We start from the raw sequence: 21,850 nt of genomic DNA, 5'->3' as shown, positions 1-21,850 counted from the left end.
TGTAGTAGAGGCTAAAGTCTGGGATTGTGATGCCTCCTGCTTTGGTCTTCTTCTTCAAAATGACTTTGGCTATTCGGGGCCTTTTGTGGTTCCATATGAATTTTAGGATTGCTTGTTCTAGTTTTGAGAAGAATGCTGGTGCAATTTTGATTGGGATTGCATTGAATGTGTAGATAGCTTTGGGTAGTATTGACATTTTGACAATATTTATTCTTCCAATCCATGAGCAGGGAATGTCTTTCCATTTCTTTATATCTTCTTCAATTACCTGCATAAGCTTTCTATAGTTTTCAGCATACAGATCTTTTACATCTTTGGTTAGATTTATTCCTAAGTATTTTATGCTTCTTGGTGCAATTGTGAATGGGATCAGTTTCTTTATTTGTCTTTCTGTTGCTTCATTGTTAGTGTATAAGAATGCAACTGATTTCTGTACATTGATTTTGTATCCTGCAACTTTGCTGAATTCATGTATCAGTTCTAGCAGACTTTTGGTGGAGTCTATCGGATTTTCCATGTATAATATCATGTCATCTGCAAAAAGCGAAAGCTTGACTTCATCTTTGCCAATTTTGATGCCTTTGATTTCCTTTTGTTGTCTGATTGCTGATGCTAGAACTTCTAGCACTATGTTAAACAACAGAGGTGAGAGTGGGCATCCCTGTCGTGTTCCTGATCTCAGGGAAAAAGCTCTCAGTTTTTCCCCGTTGAGGATGATGTTAGCTGTGGGCTTTTCATAAATGGCTTTTATGATCTTTAAGTATGTTCCTTCTATCCCGACTTTCTCAAGGGTTTTTATTAAGAAAGGGTGCTGGATTTTGTCAAAGGCCTTTTCTGCATCGATTGACAGGATCATATGGTTCTTCTCTTTTTTTTTGTTAATGTGATGTATCACGTTGATCGATTTGTGAATGTTGAACCAGCCCTGCATCCCAGGAATGAATCCCACTTGATCATGGTGAATAATTCTTTTTATATGCTGTTGAATTCGATTTGCTAGTATCTTATTGAGAATTTTTGCATCCATATTCATCAGGGATATTGGCCTGTAGTTCTCTTTTTTTACTGGGTCTCTGTCTGGTTTAGGAATCAAAGTAATACTGGCTTCATAGAATGAGTCTGGAAGTTTTCCTTCCCTTTCTATTTCTTGGAATAGCTTGAGAAGGATAGGTATTATCTCTGCTTTAAACGTCTGGTAGAACTCCCCTGGGAAGCCATCTGGTCCTGGACTCTTATTTGTTGGGAGATTTTTGATAACCGATTCAATTTCTTCGCTGGTTATGGGTCTGTTCAAGCTTTCTATTTCCTCCTGATTGAGTTTTGGAAGAGTGTGGGTGTTTAGGAATTTGTCCATTTCTTCCAGGTTGTCCAATTTGTTGGCACATAATTTTTCATAGTATTCCCTGATAATTGTTTGTATCTCTGAGGGATTGGTTGTAATAATTCCATTTTCATTCATGATTTTATCCATTTGGGTCATCTCCCTTTTCTTTTTGAGAAGCCTGGCTAGAGGTTTGTCAATTTTGTTTATTTTTTCAAAAAACCAACTCTTGGTTTCGTTGATCTGCTCTACAGTTTTTTTAGATTCTATATTGTTTATTTCTGCTCTGATCTTTATTATTTCTCTTCTTCTGCTGGGTTTAGGCTGCCTTTGCTGTTCTGCTTCTATTTCCTTTAGGTGTGCTGTTAGATTTTGTATTTGGGATTTTTCTTGTTTCTTGAGATAGGCCTGGATTGCAATGTATTTTCCTCTCAGGACTGCCTTCGCTGCATCCCAAAGCGTTTGGATTGTTGTATTTTCATTTTCGTTTGTTTCCATATATATTTTAATTTCTTCTCTAATTGCCTGGTTGACCCACTCATTCGTTAGTAGGGTGTTCTTTAACCTCCATGCTTTTGGAGGTTTTCCAGACTTTTTCCTGTGGTTGATTTCAAGCTTCATAGCATTGTGGTCTGAAAGTATGCATGGTATAATTTCAATTCTTGTAACTTATGAAGGGCTGTTTTGTGACCCAGTATATGATCTATCTTGGAGAATGTTCCATGTGCACTCGAGAAGAAAGTATATTCTGTTGCTTTGGGATGCAGAGTTCTAAATATATCTGTCAAGTCCATCTGATCCAATGTATCATTCAGGGCCCTTGTTTCTTTATTGACTGTGTGTCTAGATGATCTATCCATTTCTGTAAGTGGGGTGTTAAAGTCCCCTGCAATGACCACATTCTTATCAATAAGGTTGCTTATGTTTATGAGTAATTGTTTTATATATCTGGGGGCTCCGGTATTCGACGCATAGACATTTATAATTGTTAGCTCTTCCTGATGGATAGACCCTGTAATTATTATATAATGCCCTTCTTCATCTCTTGTTACAGCCTTTAATTTAAAGTCTAGTTTGTCTGATATAAGTATGGCTACTCCAGCTTTCTTTTGGCTTCCAGGAGCATGATAAATAGTTCTCCATCCCCTCACTCTCAATCTAAAGGTGTCCTCAGATCTAAAATGAGTCTCTTGTAGACAGCAAATAGATGGGTCTTGTTTTTTTATCCATTCTGATACCCTATGTCTTTTGGTTGGCGCATTTAATCCATTTACATTCAGTGTTATTATAGAAAGATACGGGTTTAGAGTCATTGTGATGTCTGTATGTTTTATGCTTGTAGCGATGTCTCTGGTACTTTGTCTCACAGGATCCCCCTTAGGATCTCTTGTAGGGCTGGTTTAGTGGTGATGAATTCCTTCAGTTTTTGTTTGTTTGGGAAGACCTTTATCTCTCCTTCTATTCTAAATGACAGACTTGCTGGATAAAGGATTCTCGGCTGCATATTTTTTCTGTTTAGCACACTGAAGATATCGCGCCAAGCCTTTCTGGCCTGCCAAGTTTCAAAGGAGAGATCAGTCACGAGTCTTATAGGTCTCCCTTTATATGTGAGGGCACGTTTATCCCTTGCTGCTTTCAGAATTTTCTCTTTATCCTTGTATTTTGCCAGTTTCACTATGATATGTCGTGCAGAAGATCGATTCAAGTTACGTCTGAAGGGAGTTCTCTGTGCCTCTTGGATTTCAATGCCGTTTTCCTTCCCCAGTTCAGGGAAGTTCTCAGCTATTATTTCTTCAAGTACCCCTTCAGCACCTTTCCCTCTCTCTTCCTCCTCTGGGATACCAATTATGCGTATATTATTTCTTTTTAGTGTATCACTTAGTTCTCTAATTTTTCCCTCATACTCCTGGATTTTTTTATCTCTCTTTCTCTCAGCTTCCTCTTTTTCCATAACTTTATCTTCTAGTTCACCTATTCTCTCCTCTGCCTCTTCAATCCGAGCCGTCGTCGTTTCCATTTTGTTTTGCATTTCGTTTAAAGCGCTTTTCAGCTCCTCGTGACTGTTCCTTAGTCCCTTGATCTCTGTGGCAAGAGATTCTCTGCTGTCCTGTATACTGTTTTCAAGCCCAGCGATTAATTTTATGACTATTATTCTAAATTCACTTTCTGTTATATTATTTAAATCCTTTTTGATCAGTTCATTAGCTGTTGTTATTTCCTGGAGATTCTTCTGAGGGGAATTCTTCCGTTTGGACATTTTGGATAGTCCCTGGAGTGGTGAGGACCTGCAGGGCACTTCCCCTGTGCTGTGGTGTATAACTGGAGTTGGTGGGCGGGGCCACAGTCCGACCTGACGTCTGCCCCCAGCCCACCGCTGGGGCCACAGTCAGACTGGTGTGTGCCTTCTCTTCCCCTCTCCTAGGGGTGGGATTCCCTGTGGGTTGGCGTGGCCCGTCTGGGCTACTAGCACACTGCCAGGCTTGTGGTGCTGGGGATCTGGCGTATTAGCTGGGGTGGGTAGGCAAGGTGCACGGGGGCAGGAGGGGCAGGCTTAGCTCGATTCTCCTTAGGTGATCCACTTCAGGAGGGGCCCTGTGGCAGCGGGAGGGAGTCAGATCCGCTGCCGGAGGTTTGGCTCCGCAGAAGCACAGAGTTGGGTGTTTGTGCGGGGCGAGCAAGTTCCCTGGCAGGAACTGGTTCTCTTTGGGATTTTGGCTGGAGGATGGGCGGGGGAGATGGTGCTAGCGAGCGCCTTTGTTCCCCGCCAAGCTGAGCTCTGCCGTCCGGGGGCTCAGCAGCTCTCCCTCCCTTTGTCCTCCAGCCTTCCCGCTTTCCGAGCAGAGCTGTTAACTTATGACCTCCCAGACGCTAAGTCGCGCTTGCTGTCGGAACACAGTCCGTCTGGCCTCTCCGCTTTTGCCAGCCAGACTCGGGGGCTCTGCTTGGCCGGCGAGCCGCCCCTCCGCCCCAGCTCCCTCCCGCCAGTCTGTGGAGGGCGCACCGCCTCGCCGCCCTTCCTACCCTCTTCTGTGGGCCTCTCGTCTGCGCTTGGCTCCGGAGACTCCGTTCTGCTAATCCTCTGGCGGTTTTCTGGGTTATTTAGGCAGGTGTAGGTGGAATCTAAGTGATCAGCAGGACACGCGGTGAGCCCAGCGTCCTCCTACACCGCCATCTTCCCTCCCACATTTGGAAGTTTTTAACACTTTCTCAATAATGCCTGTAAAAAGGTATTATTGGAACATGTTTCCTCCTATGAGGATTTCTCTCTTTTTTTTCTCTTAAATTTTCCCACTGGTGCTATTTTTATTCCCAAAAGGGTCTTCCTTTTATTAGTGGAGAGGGAGTTACAACCTTCCCGTGGTTATTAACAAGCAAACAGAAATCATGCCAAGTTACTGGATTTTTCACTTTAAAATGTGTAATTGTATGTTATGTGAATCACTGTAATCAAAAATGTTAAAGAAACTTCTGGCCTCCAAATGCTGTGTGTAATAAACACTATCGCAATACGCCCTCTCCCCACCAGAAAATGATAATGATTCTGGCACTGGGGAGAAGGTAGTATAGTCATTTTAGATTGAAGAATAAATTTGGGTTCTCAAGTATTTAAAAACCTAAGAGAAGATGATAGAGATTTTTGGTGAAATTTCCTCATGCGTTTTATTTTATTTCTAATTTTTTTTCAATGTTTATTTATTTTTGAGACAGAGACAGAGTGTGAATAAGGGAGGGGCAGAGAGAGAGGGAGACACAGAATCCAAAGCAGGCTCCAGGCTCTGAGCCATCAGCACAGAGCCCGACGCGGGGTTGGAACCCACCAACTGCCAGATCATGACCTGAGCTGACAGTCGGAAGCTTAATGACTGAGCCACCCAGGTGCCCCTCCTCGTGCCTTTTAATATGCAAGCTTGTGCATTGTCACACATACCAAAAGAAATGTGTCAAGGGCAAAGTTAATTCAGGTTGAGAGTTAAATTAAGGCAGAAGGTGAGATTTTGAAGAGATACCATGTATTTTAGTTTTGCTTTTGGCTTGATCCGAGCCTCTTGAGCCCCAAGGACAGAGTGAATGATTTGAAGAAATCATAATCATAAAGAAAAATAATTCCGGATGCTGAATGTCCAGCTGTACTTAGAGCAGACAGGTTAGGCAATGACAAGCTGTGATTTAAAGATAAAAATGTGACTGTGACACAACTTTGGCATACAGTAAGATGGCTCTAGGCTTTCCAAAGCACACTATACCTGACTCGTCAATACATGGTTATACCACAGTTTACATGGACACGGACGTTGGAATGAACAGAAAACATGCACCTGTTGCAAGAGACAGAAAAGGGAGGATGGCTGCTAACTGAACTTAGTTCCAAAGGGTAAATTCAAGGTGGGTAATGATCATGCTACAGGAAACACTTTCCTGTTCGACGACCACCATCTTCTCTGGCCTGAGCCATTGCAGTAATTTTCGGAGTAATCTCCCAGTGACCACCCTTGCCCTTCTAAGGTCTTTTGCCAACATGGCAGAGTGATTCTTCTAAATTGAAAACAAATCATGTCAAGCCTCTGCTAAAATTCACCTCACTTCCCACGTATCTCAGAGTGAAAATAAATATAGGTAAATCAAAACAAAAAAGAAAAGACCTTTTCAATGGTCTGTGAGACAATTACTGTGGGCCACTTTACTTCTTTGACCTAATCTACTTTTCTCCTCTTCATTTATTCCATCTAGGACACTGGTTTCTCTCTTGTTTCATAATAACTGGCATGCTTCGAGCTTTCTGTTCCCTTAACCTGAATGATTCTTACCCTAGATAATCTGCAGGATGTACTCTTTCACTTCTTTCAAGGCTCTGCACAAATATCACTTTCTTAATGAGGCTGACGTCAACTGCCTAATTTAAAATTACCAACCCTCCAGGAGCCTGGGTGACTCTGTTGGGTTAAGCATCTGACTCTTGATCTCAGCTCAGGTCATGATCTCATGGTTTGTGAGATTGAGCCCCACATCGGGCTCTGCGCTGACAGGGCAGAGCCTGTTAGGGATTCTCTCTCCCTCTCTCTCTCAAATAAATAAATACAGAAATAAATAAAGAAATAAATAAAATTATCAACCTTCCTTTTTGTATATTCTCAATCTCCCTTACCTTCCAACATATTTTCATAAGTCTTGTCCTAGTCTAATATACTCTATTATTGGCTTACTGTCTTTCTTGTATATCCTCTGCCTTCCTCCTAGAACATAGGCTCCAAAGGGCAGAGCATTTTTTTTTTTTACAAAACTAGAACCTGAGACTAGCACCTGAATTAAAGTAGGTGTTCAAAAGACATTTTTGTCATTGTCGAAAAAAAGTAAATGTTTAAGGACGGGTAGGAGAAATGGTAATGTAGGTTTTGTGGCAAAAAGTATCAAGAATCTACTTGAATCAGTGAATGGAGAAGAGTTTTAATTGATATTTCAGGAAAATCATAATTTTTTTTTTTAAATCAAGAGTCAGACTTTTTTTTGTTTTAATTTTTTTTTTTTAAGGTTTATTTATTTTGGAGACAGAGAGAGACAGAGCATGAACGGGGGAGGGTCAGAGAGAGGGGGAGACACAGAATCCGAAACAGGCTCCAGGCTCTGAGCTGTCAGTACAGAGCCCGTCACGGGGCTCGAACTCACGGACCATGAGATCATGACCTGAGCCGAAGTCAGCTGCTTAACCAACTGAGCCACCCAGGCGCCCCAGGAAAATCATAATTATTAACACTTTCTAACTTTATTTTTTTCAGGCCCCAGCTGTTGCAGTTTCTAATATTTGATCTTCCTGCTTCTTTCTACTGTGTGCTTCACTTACCTCTCCTTTCAAGTTTTATTTAAATTAAATTAAATTATTTAGAAAGTTTATCCATTTATTTATTTTGAGAGAGAGAGAGCATGAGCAAGGAAGGGGCGGAGAGAGAGGGAGAGAGACAGAGAGAGAGAGAATCCCAAGTAGGATCTTCACTGTCAGCAGTGTCCAATGCAGGGCTCAATCCCATGAACTGTGAGATCATGAGCTGAGCCAAAATCAAGAGTTGGATGTTTAACCTACTGAGCCACCCAGATGCCCCTCACTTCAAACTTTTTTACTGCCTTAGCTCCTATACCATTTTCTAATACATCAATCCAATGCAAATGACCAAATTAATTTGGGTTTACTACTTTTTACAAGGCATAAGGCAAGAGAAAATGTCTTTACGTTCGTTTTATCTAGAATAACTTGATGAACAATACACAGTTTGAGACACATGATAAATCTAGAATGTGTGCTTCCTAATCCTGCCCTCATAGGGCCTGCCTGACCCCACCCAAGCATCTTCTCCACTTTTTTATATTTAGTATGCTTGATTTAGCCAAGATGTCAACTAAAATATAGAAAAGTATTGGTAGAATAATATAATTATATTGTACTGGTTCAGAAAGGATTTTTGGACATTATCTAAAACAGTCTTCTCAGGTTAGGAAATTTAGGCAAAAATTATTACCCGGCTTCCTGGAGTCACATATAAAATCACATGTAGTTAGCAATAATTGCAGAAGTCCTGACTTCCAGCTAAATGTGTGATTGTTCATGATCGTGGTGTACCAAATATGCTATAAAATGTTAAACTGAGCTCATATACTGTGAGAAAAAAAGATGATTGAATTGACAACAGAAGAACACTTTTTTTAATGTTTAATTATTTTGGGAGAGAAAGAGAGAGAGAGAGCGAGCATGCACATGAGCAAGGAAGGAGCAGAGAGGCAGAAAGAGAATCCCAAACAGGTTCTGCACTGACAGAGCCCACATGGGGCCCGATCCCACAAACCATGAGATCATGACCTGAGCCAAAATCAAGAGTTGAATGCTTGACTGACTGAGCCACCTAGTTACCCACCAAAAAACGCTTAAAACAATTCAGTGTGGTAACATACAGTGTTACATTAATTTCAGGTGTACAATACAGTGATTCGTCAATTCTATACATTACTCAGTGCTTATCAGATAAATTTACTGTTAATCCCCTTCACCTATCACCCATCCCCCTACCCACCTCCCGTCTTGTAACCATTTGTTCTCTGTAGTTAAGAGTCTTATGGTTTGTCTCCTTCTTCCCCCTTTGTTCGTTTGTTGTGTTTCTTAAATTCCACATGTGAGTAAAATCATATGGTATTTGCCTTTCTCTGACTGGCTTATCTCACTTAGCATTATACCTCTAGATCCATCCATGTTGTTGTAAATGGCAAGATTTCATTCTTTTTTTATGCTTGAATAATATTCCATTGTGTGTGTGTGTGTGTATATATTATATATTATATATAATATATAATATACACACACACATATATATACATATATATGTATGTACATATACATACATGCATACATACATACATATGTATGTACATATACATATATACATATGTATATACATATATATGTACATATATATGTATATGTATGTGTGTATATATATATATATTTTTTTTCCATTTATCTAAATTTATTCTAAATTTGACAGCTTCCATAATTTGGCTTTGTAAATAATGCTGCAGAAAACATAGGTGTGTATATGTCCCTTCAATTTAGTGTTTTCATATTCTTTGGGTAAATACCCAGTAGTGTGATTACTGGATCCTAGATTAGTTCTGTTTTTAATATTCTGAGGAACCTCCAGACTCTCTCACAGTGGCTGCACCAATTCATTCCCCAACAGTGCACAAGGGTTCCTTTTTCTCCACATCCTCAACCACACTTGTTGTTTCTTGAGTTTTTGATTTTAGTTATTCTGACAGGTATGAAGTGTTATCTCAGTGTGGTTTTGATTTGCATTTCCCTAATGATGAATGATGTTGAGCATCTTTTCATGTGTCTCTTGGTCATCCGTATGTTTTCCTTGGAGAAATGTCTTTTCATGTCTTCCGCCCATTTTTAAATTGGTTTTTGGGTGTTGAGTTGTATAATTTCTTTCTATATTTTGGATACTAACCCTTTGTTGGATATGTCATTTGCAAATATCTTCTCCCATTCAGTAGGCTGTCTTTTAGTTTTGTTGGTTGTTTCCTTTGCCGGACAGAAGCCTTTTAATTTGATGTAGTCCAAGTAGTTTAATTTTGCTTTTGTTTCCTTTGCCTCAAGAGACATATCTAGAAAAACATCGTTATGGCCAATGTCAGAGAAATTTCTGCCTACGATCTCTTCTAGGATTTTTACTGTTTCAAGTTTCACATTTAGGTCTTTAAACTATTCTGAGATGATTTTTTTGCAAAGTTTAAGAAAGTGGTCCAGTTTTGTTCTTTTTCATGTAGCTGTACAGTTTTTCCTAAACCATTTGTTGAAGAAACTGTCTTTTCCCCATTGCTTTTTCTTGCCTCCTTTGTCAAAGATTAATTGACCATATAATTATATGTTATTTTCTGGGCTTTCTATTCTGTTCCACTGATCTATGTGTCTATTTTTGTGTCAGTACCATATTGTTTTGATCTCTATAGCTTTGTAATATATCTTGAAGTCTAAAATTGTCATACCTCTAGTTTTTTCTTCTTTTTCAAGTTTGCGTTGGCTAATTGAGTCTTTTGGGCTCCATAAAAATTTTAGGAACGCTTGTTCTAGTTCTATGAAAAAACTGTTGGCATTTTGATAGGAATTGAAATAAATCTATAAATTGCTTTGGGTAGTATAGGCATTTTAATGATATTTGTTCTTCTAATCCATGAGCATGGAATGTGTTTCCATTTGTTATATTGTGTTTTATTTCTTTCATCAGGGTTTTATAATTTTCAGAGTACAGGTCTTTCACCTCTGGTTAAGTTTATTCCTAGGGATTTTATTATTTTTGGTGAAATTGTAAATGCAATTGTTTTCTTAATTTCTCTTTCTGCTACTTCATTTAGTGTATAGAGATGCAACAGATATTTGTACATTGATTTTGTATCCTGCAATGACTGAATTCATTTATCATTTCTAGTAATTTTTTGCTGGAGTCTTTAGGGTCATATATATATATATATATGTTTTAGGCACTATATATATATGTTTTAGGCACTATATATATATATATATATACACATATATATGTGTATATATACACATATATATACATATATATATGTGTATATATACATATATATATATATATATATATATATAATGTGCAAATAGTAAACGTTTTATTTCTTCCTCACCAATTTGGATGCCTTTTATTTCTTTTTGTTGTGTGATTGCTATGGCTAGGGCTTGCAGTAATATGTTGAATAAAAGTGGTGAGCATGAACATCCTTGTTTTGTTCCTGACCTTAGGGGAAAAATTCCCTTTTTCACCATTGAGTGTGATGTGTGTTGTGGCTTTTTCACATAAGACCTTTATTAGGTTGAGGTATGTTCCCTCTCAACCTACTTTGTTGAGGGTTTTTATCATGAATGGATGTTGTACTTTATCAAATGTTTTTTCTACATCTATCAAAATGCTTGAACTGTGAGATCATGACCTGAGCTGAAGATGGAGGCTTAACCAACTGAGCCACCCAGGTGCCCCCATCTTCTTTGATTTTGGATTTTGTTCGAGTCCCCTCTCTAGAGGAGTATCAATTATATTGATCTTTTCAAAGAATCAGCTCCTGCTTTCATTGATCTGTTCAATTTTGTTTTGTTTTTAGTTACTATATCATTCATTTCTGCTCTAATCTTTATTGTTTCTTTCTTTCTGCTGTTTTTGGGTTTTGTGTAGTCTCCTTTCTCTAGTTCCTTTAGGTATAAGTTTGTGTTAGGTTGTTTATTTGAGATTTTTCTTGCTTCTTGATGTAGGCCTGTATTGCTCTAAACTTTCCTCTTAGGACCGATTTTGCTGCATCCCAAAGATTTTAGACTGTTTGTGTTTTCATTTCATTTTGCTCCATGTAATTATTTTTTAATTTTTATTGTATTTTTGAGAGAGAGACACACACACAGAGCATGAGTGAGGGAGTAGCAGGGGGACAGAGAGGGAGACACAGAATCTAAAACAGGCTCTAGGCTCCCAGCTGTCAGCACGGAGCCTGACACAGAGCTTGAACTCATGAACCACGAGATCGTGACCTGAGCCAAAGTAGGCACTTAACCAACTAAGCCACCTAGGCACCCCCTCTGCATGTAATTTTTAATTTCCTTTTTTGCTGTTGACCCCTTCATTGTTTAGTAGTATGTTATTTAACCTCCATGTATATGTGGTTTTTCCATATTTTTCTTTGATTTCTAGTTTCATTACACTCTGGTCAGAAAAGATACATAGTATGATTTTGATCACTTGGAATTTGCTGAGACTTGTGTTATCGTCTAATATGTGATCTATTCTGGAGAAGGCTCTATGTGCATTTGTAAAGAATGTGTATTCTGTTGTCTTAGGATGGAATGTTCTCATATATCTGTTAAATCCATATGGCCCAGTGTGCCATTCAGAGCCACTGTTTCCTAGTTGATTTTCTTTTTAGATGATCTATTAATGTAAGTGGGGGGTCTTAAAGTCCCCTACAATTATTGTATTGCTATCAATTAGTTCTACCTGTTCTTAACTGTTTTATTTATTTATTTATTTATTTAGCATTATTAATATTTGTTAACTTGTATTTTTTTTGAGAGAGAGAGAGAGAGCATGAGTGGGAGAGGAGCAGAAGAAGAGGGAGAGAGAATCTCAAGCAAGTTCCACGCCCAGTGTGGAGCCTGACACGGGGCTTCATCTCATGACCTGAGTGGCAATCAAGAGTCAGATTCTTAACTGAGTCCCCCAGGAGCCCTGATTATTATGTCTTTTATGTCTTTGGGTGCTCCCCTTTTGTATGCAAAACTTTTATGTCTTTGGGTGCTCCCCTTTTGTATGCAAAACTATTTACAGTTGTATCTTCCTGTTGGATTGTCCCCTTAATAATCACATAGTGTCCTTCTTTGTTTCTTGTTAAAGCCTCTGTTTTAAAGTCTATTTGGTCTGATATAAATATTGCTACCTTGGCTTTCTTCCATGATACATTTCCATGATAAATATTTCCCCATCCTCTCACTTTCAATCTGCATGTTGTCTTTAGGTCTGAAATGAGTGTCTTGTAGGCAGCATATAGATGGGTACTTTTTTTTTTTTTTTTTTTAATCCATTCTATCACCCTATGTCTCTTGATTGGAATGTTTGGTCCATTTACATTCAACGTAATTTTTTTTTAAAATTTTAAATGCTTATTTATTTTTGATAGACAGAGTGCGAGCAGGGGAGTGGCACAGACAGAGGGAGACATAGAATCCAAAGCAGGCTCCAGGCTCTGAGCTGTCAGCACAGAGCCTGATGCGGGGTTCAAACTGATGAACCATGAGATGATGACCTAAGCTGAAGTCCGACGCTTAACAAACTGAGCCACCCAGGTGCCCCATTAATTCTTGATACGTATATATTTATTGCCATTTTGTTACTTGTTTTGTGGTTATTTTTGTAGCTCTCTGATTCTTTATCCTCTTGCTCTCTTCTCACACAGTTTGCTCATTTTCTTTAGTGGTATACTCAGATTCCTTTCTCTTTATTTTTTGCTTATCTATTACTGGTTTTTTATTTGTGCTTATCATTAGGCTTGTATATAACACCTTCTGTATATGGCAGTCTATGTTAAGTTGATGGTCACTTAACTTTGAACCCATTCTTTACTCCTTTCCTCCCCACGTTTTAGGTATATAGTGTCATACTTTATATCTTTATTTTGTGACTCCCTTGACTGCATTTTACAGATATACTTCTTTTTACTGTCTGTGCTTCCTATTTTCTAACTGTTACTTATGGCCTTTCCTTCCTATTCAAAGACTCTGCTTTAACATTTCCTGTAAGGTAGGTTTAGTGATCATGAACTCCTTTAGCCTTTGTTTGTGTGGGAAACTCTTTATCTCTCCTTATATTCTGAATAATATCCTTGCCGGATAGAGAATTCTTGGCTGCAGATTTTTTTTCTTTCAGCACTTTGAATGTATCATGCCACTCCTTTCTGGTCTGCAAAGTTTCTGATGAAAAATCCTCTGATGGCCTTATAGGCTTCCCCTTTTTCCGCTCCTAAAATTCTTTTTCACTACTCTTTGCCGTTTTAATTACTATGTATGTATATATGTATCTTGGTGTGGACCTCCTTGGGTTGGTTTTGATGGGGTCTCTGCCTCCTGCATCTTGATATCTGTTTCCTTCCCCAGACTAGGGAAGTTTTCAGCTATTATTTTTACAAATAAATTTTCTGTAAAACCTTCTCTCTCTTCTTCTTCTGGGATCCCTACAATGGAAATGTTATTACACTTGATGGAGTTGCTGAGTTCCCTACGTCTATTCTCATTTTGCGTGTTTTCCTTCCTCTCTCACCTGCTTAGCTCAACCGCTCTGCATTATTCTGTCCTCCAGGTCTCTAATTTGTTCTTCTGCTTCCTCTAGGCTGCTATTTATTCCATCTAGTTTATTTTTAATTTCATTTATTATGCTCTTCATCTCTGATATGTTATTTTTAAACTCTTTAAGGGTCTCACTGATACCCTCCACATTTTGCTCAAGTCCTATGAGTGAAGTTATGATTATTACTTAAATTCTCTCTAAGGCATATTACTTATATCCATTTTGCTTAGATCTCTTGCTGTAGTTTTGTCCTGTTCTTTCATTTTGGACATATTCCTGTCTCCTCACTTTGTCTAATTCTGTCTGTTTCTGTGTGTTAGGGAAGCCAGCTACATCTCCTTTTCTTGAACCTGGGCTTCAGGGGTATCTCCTATGTGTGCTGTGTGGGCTTTGCTGTTGAGTCTTGACTGCTTTTCTTTCAGTCCAGTCATCTGCAGTGGTTTTCTTTCCATGTTTGAGGCAGTGTTTTGTCTCTGTGGTGTTAGTGGACCAGTCTGGGGCCACCTTGGGTTCGAGCTGAGTCTGACCAGGCATTTGCCAGAGATGCAGTAGTAGCAAATTGCAGGGCACTTTCCCTGTAGTGTCCCCTAAGAAGTTTTCTTTGGTGAGTGGAGCCTACAATCTAACCCGCAGTGTGCCCCCAGCCCACTGCTGGGGCAGCCCTCTAACTGGCATGTGTGTTTATCTTCCTCTCATCCCAGGGCAGGAGTCACTTTGGAGTGATGCTGGCCCCTATTGGGGCTGCTTGCACACTGCCAGCCTTGTGGCCCCAATTTGAATGGGCTATGCCCAAGAGTTTTTTGGAACAGGCATGCCACTGCCACAGACATGGGACTGGCCAGGGTAGGATCCACAGTTTTAGTAAGGCGCATGCTGGTCTGCTTGCAAAATGAGACCTGCCGCCACCACCGCCTTTACAAAGCCAGATCTGCAAAGCATGTATGGGCAGGGCACACAGTTTCAATAAGGTGCCTGCCAGGCCTCTGTGGGACCCACTGCCACCACTCTGACTGCCAAAACTGGCCCGGGACCCTGCAAAACCTGTGGGGCGGTAGACTGGGCGTTGGCAAGGTTTGCTCTGGTCTTCTGGGGGGGAGGGGACCTGCAGTGCCAAGACTGAGGCAAGCATAATTGGAAAGGGCAGATCTTCTGAAGCAGCATGGGAAGATGGGGGGGTGGGGGGTGGGGGCTGGTGGTGTGTATTAGCAAGTTAGGTAGGGAATGTCAGCACGGCACTGGTTCCTGCAGGTGGTTGCTGTTTATGTTGAGGGGCGGGGGAGGGAAATGGCGCCTGCCAGTTCCTTTGTTTCTGGAGAAGTCCAATAGGGGAACACTTGTAAAGCTAATACTGTCCCTAACTAGCTATGTGACTTTACAACAACCGCTTCCTTCAGCTCACTGGACTTCAATCTCCCTTTTCTGTAAAATGGAAAAGCACAATCAATGAGATGTTCTCGAAATAGTTTCCGTGATGACATCCCACGTATATGACATTTCATACTACACAATATGCCCTCGCGGAAGAGGGAGGTCCTGTGGTCTGTTCTCTTTTCGTAAAGGCACAGAAGTCAACCTTCATCTAAGTGACTCAGTGAGTGTATGGTAGATAAGAAACAGGTGATACGTATCTCTTCGGCCGATTATTACTCTGCAGAGCCTGAAGGAATCTGTGTGTGATTATAAGGTCTTGCCCCCCCCCCCTTTTTTTTGCACTGTACTTACACAGGAATTATAAATAAATGAACAAAAGGGATCCGAGAAGTGCAACCCTTCGAAAATTGTTCAGACGGAGACCGCCCAAATGAAAAACACATGCTATTTCCCCTCTGCCTGAGCAATTTGGCATTCCGCGTACAAGTTCCCAGGAGAGGGGCTGGGCCTCTCCAGGCAGGAACTGGAGCCAGAGGCTTCCCCTGCTACTCGCTGGGATAGAAGAACATCAGGAATGACTTTCAGTGCAGTAGTTCCTGTGGTGCTCGCAGAAGCCACGCAGCTTGGGTGCAATCAAACTGCGGCCCAGCCTCATCCCTGCAGGAATCCAGATGCAGGCCAAGTACAGCAGCACAAGGGACATGCTGGACGACGATGGGGACACCGTCGTGAGTGTGCATTCTCGAGCCTCGTCTCCAACCCAGCAGCCAGAGGCCGGACGCAAAGGTACTCTGCCTCCCGGAGTGCAAATTGGCAAGACCCTTGGGCGATGCCTGGGATGAGCTCTCTCTCTGGGGAATGCGCCACATGAGGGAAAGAGAAAGCGTTTCCATGATTGATAATTACCTGTCACTGTGCACTTTCCACAACTTGTGTGCCTCGTATATGAACGTCTGAAAAACTAAGCTCAGTACGAACAAAGATGTTTATTTTTCTAAGATTCTATCGTGAGCACAGTGGTTTGCAGTTAAGGGTGTATTGTGTTTAACAAAGGTGAGATTGTATGTAGAATTAAAGCAGCATTCCTTCTCTTTCCCGGCTTCCCATGAAGGCCAAATCCAATGCTGTTCTATTTACCATCTGCAATCCGATCTGGGAATTCACTGGTTTGGGACTCGTGGCTTTAGAAGGAGTTTTCCCAGCAGACACAGCAACCTGGGTATTTTGTCATAATTCTGCATCTTGAAGTTGTGAGGCCTCGGGAGAGTCATGTCAACCTCAGGTGTTGGTTTTTATCATCTGTGAGATGAGGTGGGATTAAAGTAAATGCTTTCTAAGGTCCCCTTAGCTTAATTCGGTGATTCGATGATCTAAATAGCGGCCTCAGATGCAATAACATCCCATTCCCTTCCCTTTTGTTCTGCTTACTACCAGAATATTACTGAGATGGTTGAAGTGAATTATAAAAATATTTAATCTTAGTTACATTTCTACCTTAGTTAAGCTTCTACCTTATGCTTCTATTTCCAATAACTCATTTTCTGACATAGCAATAAAAATATTTTTTTTCAGTCCATAGAATTCATATACAGAGAGAAGGATCTTATATCCTGGGCAACTCAGTCAATGTAAGGTGGAATGTGACGAGTTCTAGTGGAAAGACCTCACAGTGTAACCCAGAAACAGGTTCTTTTTTGTTTGTTTGTTTTTTTTTTTTTTTAATATTTATTTATAGGAGACAGAGGGACAGAGTGCAAGCAGGGGAGGGGCAGAGAGAGAGAGAGAGAGACAGAGAGGGAGAGAGATACAGAATCTGAAGCAGACTCCAGGCTCCGAGCTGTCAACACAGAGCCCGATGTGGGGCTCGAACCCCACAAAGCGGCAGGATCATGACCTGGGCCGAAGTGGGACGCTTAACCGACGGAGCCACCCGGGTGCCCCAGAGCCAGGTTCCAATAGCAGCTGTGCTGCTTACAGACTGGGGTATTGGACAAGTCACTTAAGTATTCTGGGGCCTCAATTCCTTCATTTATAAAATGTTAGCGACAGTAAACACGTATACAGTGAGCGTTGTGTGCCTCAAAGTATTTTAAGCACTTGTGTATATGAAACTTCTATTTTATAGAGTGGCTGGGGTTTAAGGTTGAGAAGTTATGTAAAGTCCTTGGCATACCACAGACATACCTGTGTGTTTCTTTTCAGTATGCCATTCCTTGAGAATTCCTAAGTGTTCTGTTTAACATTTTTGTGTTAGTCTGCATCAGAGAGATTCTTTTTTTTTCTTTTTTTTTTTCTTTTTGAGACAGAGAGAGACAGAGCATGAACGGGGAGGGTCAGAGAGAGAGGGAGGCACAGAATCTGAAACAAGCTTCAGGCTCTGAGCTGTCAGCACAGAACCCTACGCGGGGCTCAAACTCACAGACAGTGAGATCATGACTTGAGCCGAAGTCGGAAGCTTAACCGACTGAGCCACCCAGGCGCCCCTGCATCAGAAAGATTCTTAATCAGTGACAGGATCGTAGTATGTCCTTCTCGTTTGGCCACACTCAGGTTTTCTTCACTTCTATAAATCTGGACACATACTTTTTCACCGTTCCCTTCCACTTCTCCTTTATCAAATAACTTTGAGGTTTTCTTCCTTTCCTCTATTAAACCTTTCCATTCAGTTTCTGCTCATTGAATGATCACCACCGAGACTCACTAATGTGACTTTATCTTATTGTTTTCTTTCTACTACACTATCTACTAAGTTGTAAGAAGATACTGGGGACTTCTAGCCTCCTTGATGTGAAGCAAAGTGACAACTTTGGGATGTCAGTTTCTGTAGTCACCGATTATGAGCTGAACCATCCGATATGTTTTCCTCCAACAAATCCTGTGAAGAATCAGCTTTTAGGGCTGTGGTTTTAAGTGGCTTGTGTATAACTTCATTTTTCATCTTTAACTAGAGCCAGGAACTCACAAAGATTAGTGATCAGCATAATCAGGAACAGGGTGTACAAATAAGTTCTGCCGAGCTAGGGGGTGGAGAGGTAGGTGGGGCAGGATAAAACAGTGAAACATCTGGCAACCTTTCCATTAGAAGGGGAAACTGAAACAGTAGGAGTAGAGGTTACAAAGAAGTGTCTTGAAGGCAAACCTCTGAAAATAGTTATCTTGCCCTTCATGTATGATACTTCGTTTTTACCTTGTGTTAATGCAAATATTTAAAGGGATGTCACTGTTGAAGTTTAATTATTTCTTAGGAAAATGATCTGATGTAATTTTACTATTAAAAATAACAGAGCAAAGGAAGGGCATGTGGGTGGCTCAGTTGGTTAAACATCCGACTTCGGCTCAGGTCATGATCTCGCGGCTTGTGAATCCGAACCTGCATTGGGCTCTGTGCTGACAGCTCAGAGCCTGGAGCCTGCTTTGGATTCTGTCTCCCTCTCTCTCTGCCCCTCCCCAGCTCATGCTCTGTTTCTCTTTCTCTCAAAAATAAACATTAAAAAAAGGAGAAGAAGGAGGAGGAGGAGGAGAAGGGGAAAAATACCAGAGCAAAACTCACTCCAGGAATATTTTGGCAATGCAGAAGATTTAAATTCTTATGATTGGAAAATTAATTTTTTTCTCTAAAATCAATAAAAATAAATTATGTCCACTCGTTTATTTCCTCTATTTTCATTTTTTCAGTATAAAAGTTATGTTCATCTTAAAAAATGCTAAACAATTCAGAAGATAAAAAGTAAAAGTGAAAGACAATGTCCTCATACCTTCTTTCTAAAAACTTATGTTCAAGGTTATGTCATGCCAGGCATATTGCAAGGTATGCTAAATACAATATTGCAAAGTAATAGCAAATATAATATGATCCCTGTTTATGAGGAAACTTAAAGTTTTGTGTCTTCTTCAATTTCTATCATAAGCTTTCTATAGTTTTCAGTATACAGATCTTTTACCTCTTTGGTTAGGTTTATTCCTAGGTATTTTATGGTCTTTGATGCAATTGTGAAGGATGCAATAATGCTGACTTGAAGGAGAACATGCACCTCAATATTTATAGCAGCTCTATCAACCACTATCAACCAATTTGTTGATATTGGCTATCGACCAAAAGCCAAATTATGAAAAGATCCCAAATGTCCATCAACTGTTGAATGGATAAAGAAGCTGTGGTTTATACACAGAATGGAATGCTACTTGGCAACAAAAAAGAATGAAGTCTTGCCATTTGCAACGACATGGATGGAACTGAAGGGTATTACATTAAGCAAAATAAATCACTCAGAGAAAGACAGAGGTATTTCACTCGTATGCGGAATGTGAGAAAGCCAACAGATGAACATAGGGGAAGGGGAGGACAAATAAGATAAAAAGAGAGAGGGAGGCACACCATAAGACACTCTTTAAACACAGAGAACAAACTGAGGATTGCTGGAGGGGTGACAGGTGGGAGGATGGGCTAAATGGGTGATGGGCATTAAGGAGGGCACTTGTTGGGATGAGCACTGGGTGTCATATATGAGAGATGAATCACTGGGTTCAGTTTCTGAAGCCAAGACTGAGCTGTATGTTAACTAACTTGAGGAAAGAAAGAAAGAAAGGAAGAAAAGAAAGAAAGAAAGAAAGAAAGAAAGAAAGAAAGAAAAAAAAAAGAAAGAGAAAGGAAGGAAGGAAGGAAGGAAGAAAGAAAGTTCCACATCATATGAAAACAAAGCTGGGAGGGTTTAAGGGGTTAGGGGCATGATAGGCAGACAGACACATGACAGAAAAGCCATGGAGGGCATAAGTAACTTTGTGTTTTCAGAAATCTATGAGCACTGCGTTCTGGCTGATGGGTAGAGTTGGAGAGAGGGGAAGCTGACAAGAGCTAGTATGGAAAGCTTAAAAGGGCCTATTATGTCATATTGAGGTATTTTCATTCCAATTCAGTACAACAAGCTCACAGAAGGATTTAAACAGGGAGTAACATAATCAGTTTTGTGTTTTTAGAAAACCATCTAGGCTGCAAGGAGGTAGATGCATTGCAGGAGTACGAAACTGCACGAGCTAATACCTAGGTAGTTAGCATTAGCTAAGTGTGAGATTAGAAGAACCTAAACTGAAGTAGTGTGAGAATGAGAAGGGGGAATCAGACGCTGAGGAGATAGAGTTTAAAGAGTTGGTGACTGGTTACAAGTGGAAAAGACAAGGAAAGAAAGAACACAGGTTGATTAGTTTCCACCGATGTTCTGTAGATGGTGTTGACAACAATTGGGGTAGAGACTCCGGGCAGTTGGAGTTGCCCAGACACTTGGATGTGTTGCAAGTGGGTTGCAAGTAAGGATTCTGAGCTACATATGTATGTGAGAATTGTTGACATCTTGGTTAGAATTAAACTTTCTGAGGATGAGCAAGGTCACTGAGAAGGAGAATGGAAAATGAAAAGACAAAAAAACCCAAAGGAATAGAGTTCCGAGGAGAGAATCAGGGGCAGGATGGATGAGACGTTCCAATAAAAGCTACTAATAATGAACGGTAAACAGTGGCAGAGGTGGACCAGGAGAGAGAGAGACATTAAGGAAGCCAAAAAACAATAACTTCAAGAGAAATGGAAAAGTCAATGGTGAATTTTAAAAATAATAAATAATAGGGGCGCCTGGGTGGCTCAGTCGGTTGAGCGACCGACTTTGGCTCAGGTCATGATCTCATGGTTTGTGAGTTCGAGCCCCGCGTGGGGCTCTGTGCTGATGGCTCGGAGTCTGGAGCCTGCTTCGGATTCTGTGTACCCCCCTCTCTCTGCCCCTCCCCCACTCATGCTCTGTTTCTCTCTCTGTCTCAGAAATAAATTTTTTTAAATAATAAATATTGCAGAAAAATGCAAGCAAAAGGAAGGCTAAAAACAATTTATTGTTTTAGCAATAAGAAGAAAAATAGATTATTGGTAATTTTTAATACCAGGACTTTGGAAGGAACCTAGTTAAATAGGAAAATAAACATTTGTCATTTTCCTTTTTAAATATTTTCTCTTTTTGAGGAGTTAGCTGTAAAGAGAAAAGATCAAGTGTCAGATCTGAGGTATTATGACTTTGCGCAAGTGCATTTGAAAATTATTTATTATTATTATTATTTTTAAGAGTCTAGTGAGGCATTTTATTTGCATGAACGTATTCCATCCCTAGAAGAAGAATCCCAGCATTTTCCCTCCTGTGTGTTTTCATCATGCTTCCTCTGATAGGCCAACGTTCCAACAGAAGACTATAAACCTATCAAAAGAACCTGAAGACATATTAGGGTTTAAGAAAAAAACATAAAACACTTTAATGATACATTTATGTTCTACTTTACCGCTGCTTACGTTCATTACAATATTCTCAATTTTTTCTAGCTTTTTAGCTTCCCTTCCTCAACTAAAGTGTCACTTATGTTCCATGGCATAAATCACATCTCACTGATCCAACAAATCTTTAAGGCATACCTATTTAACATCAAGCAAGATGGTAGGCTTGGAAGGCTATTATTATTATTATTTAAGCGAAGTATCGTCGACCCAAAATGTTTCATCGGTTTCAGCTGTGCAACTTAGTGATTTGACAAGTTCATGCTCTGCTCCCCACAAGTGTAGCTGCCATCCATCGGCACATATGGCAATCGCACTGACTGTGTTTCCCATGCTGTCCCTTCCGTTCCTTGACTTATTCATTCCATAACTAGACGCCTGTACCTCCCACTCTCTTTTACTCATTTTGCCCACCCCGTCACCTGCCTCCCGTCTGGCAACCGTTTGTTTTCCGTACATTGATGAGGAGAGCCGATT

At 40.3% G+C, this 21,850-nt stretch overlaps 1 protein-coding gene across 4 annotated transcripts in view; it reads left to right on the top strand.

The window, feature by feature from the left end:
- The first annotated feature begins 15,001 nt into the window (after nucleotides 1-15,001).
- The window catches only part of CLEC1A (C-type lectin domain family 1 member A), a 34,261-nt gene continuing 27,412 nt past the window's right edge, over nucleotides 15,002-21,850 (top strand). For 3 of the 4 annotated variants that reach the window (XR_007456593.1, XR_007456592.1, XM_049625058.1), the window contains exon 1: nucleotides 15,003-15,858. Coding sequence is in view for 1 of the 4 variants with exons in the window: in XM_049625058.1 (XP_049481015.1) it covers nucleotides 15,744-15,858 (115 nt within the window). In the remaining 3 variants the exon portion in view is untranslated. Of the gene's footprint in view, nucleotides 15,859-21,850 lie in introns of all 4 variants that reach the window. The other variant, XR_007456594.1, reaches the window with a different exon arrangement.

Source organism: Panthera uncia, chromosome B4 (genome assembly GCF_023721935.1).
Source record: "Panthera uncia isolate 11264 chromosome B4, Puncia_PCG_1.0, whole genome shotgun sequence".
Classification (NCBI taxonomy): domain Eukaryota; kingdom Metazoa; phylum Chordata; class Mammalia; order Carnivora; family Felidae; genus Panthera; species Panthera uncia.
The sequence above is the reverse complement of the archived record's forward strand: the minus strand, read 5'-3'. Positions and strand labels throughout refer to the sequence as shown.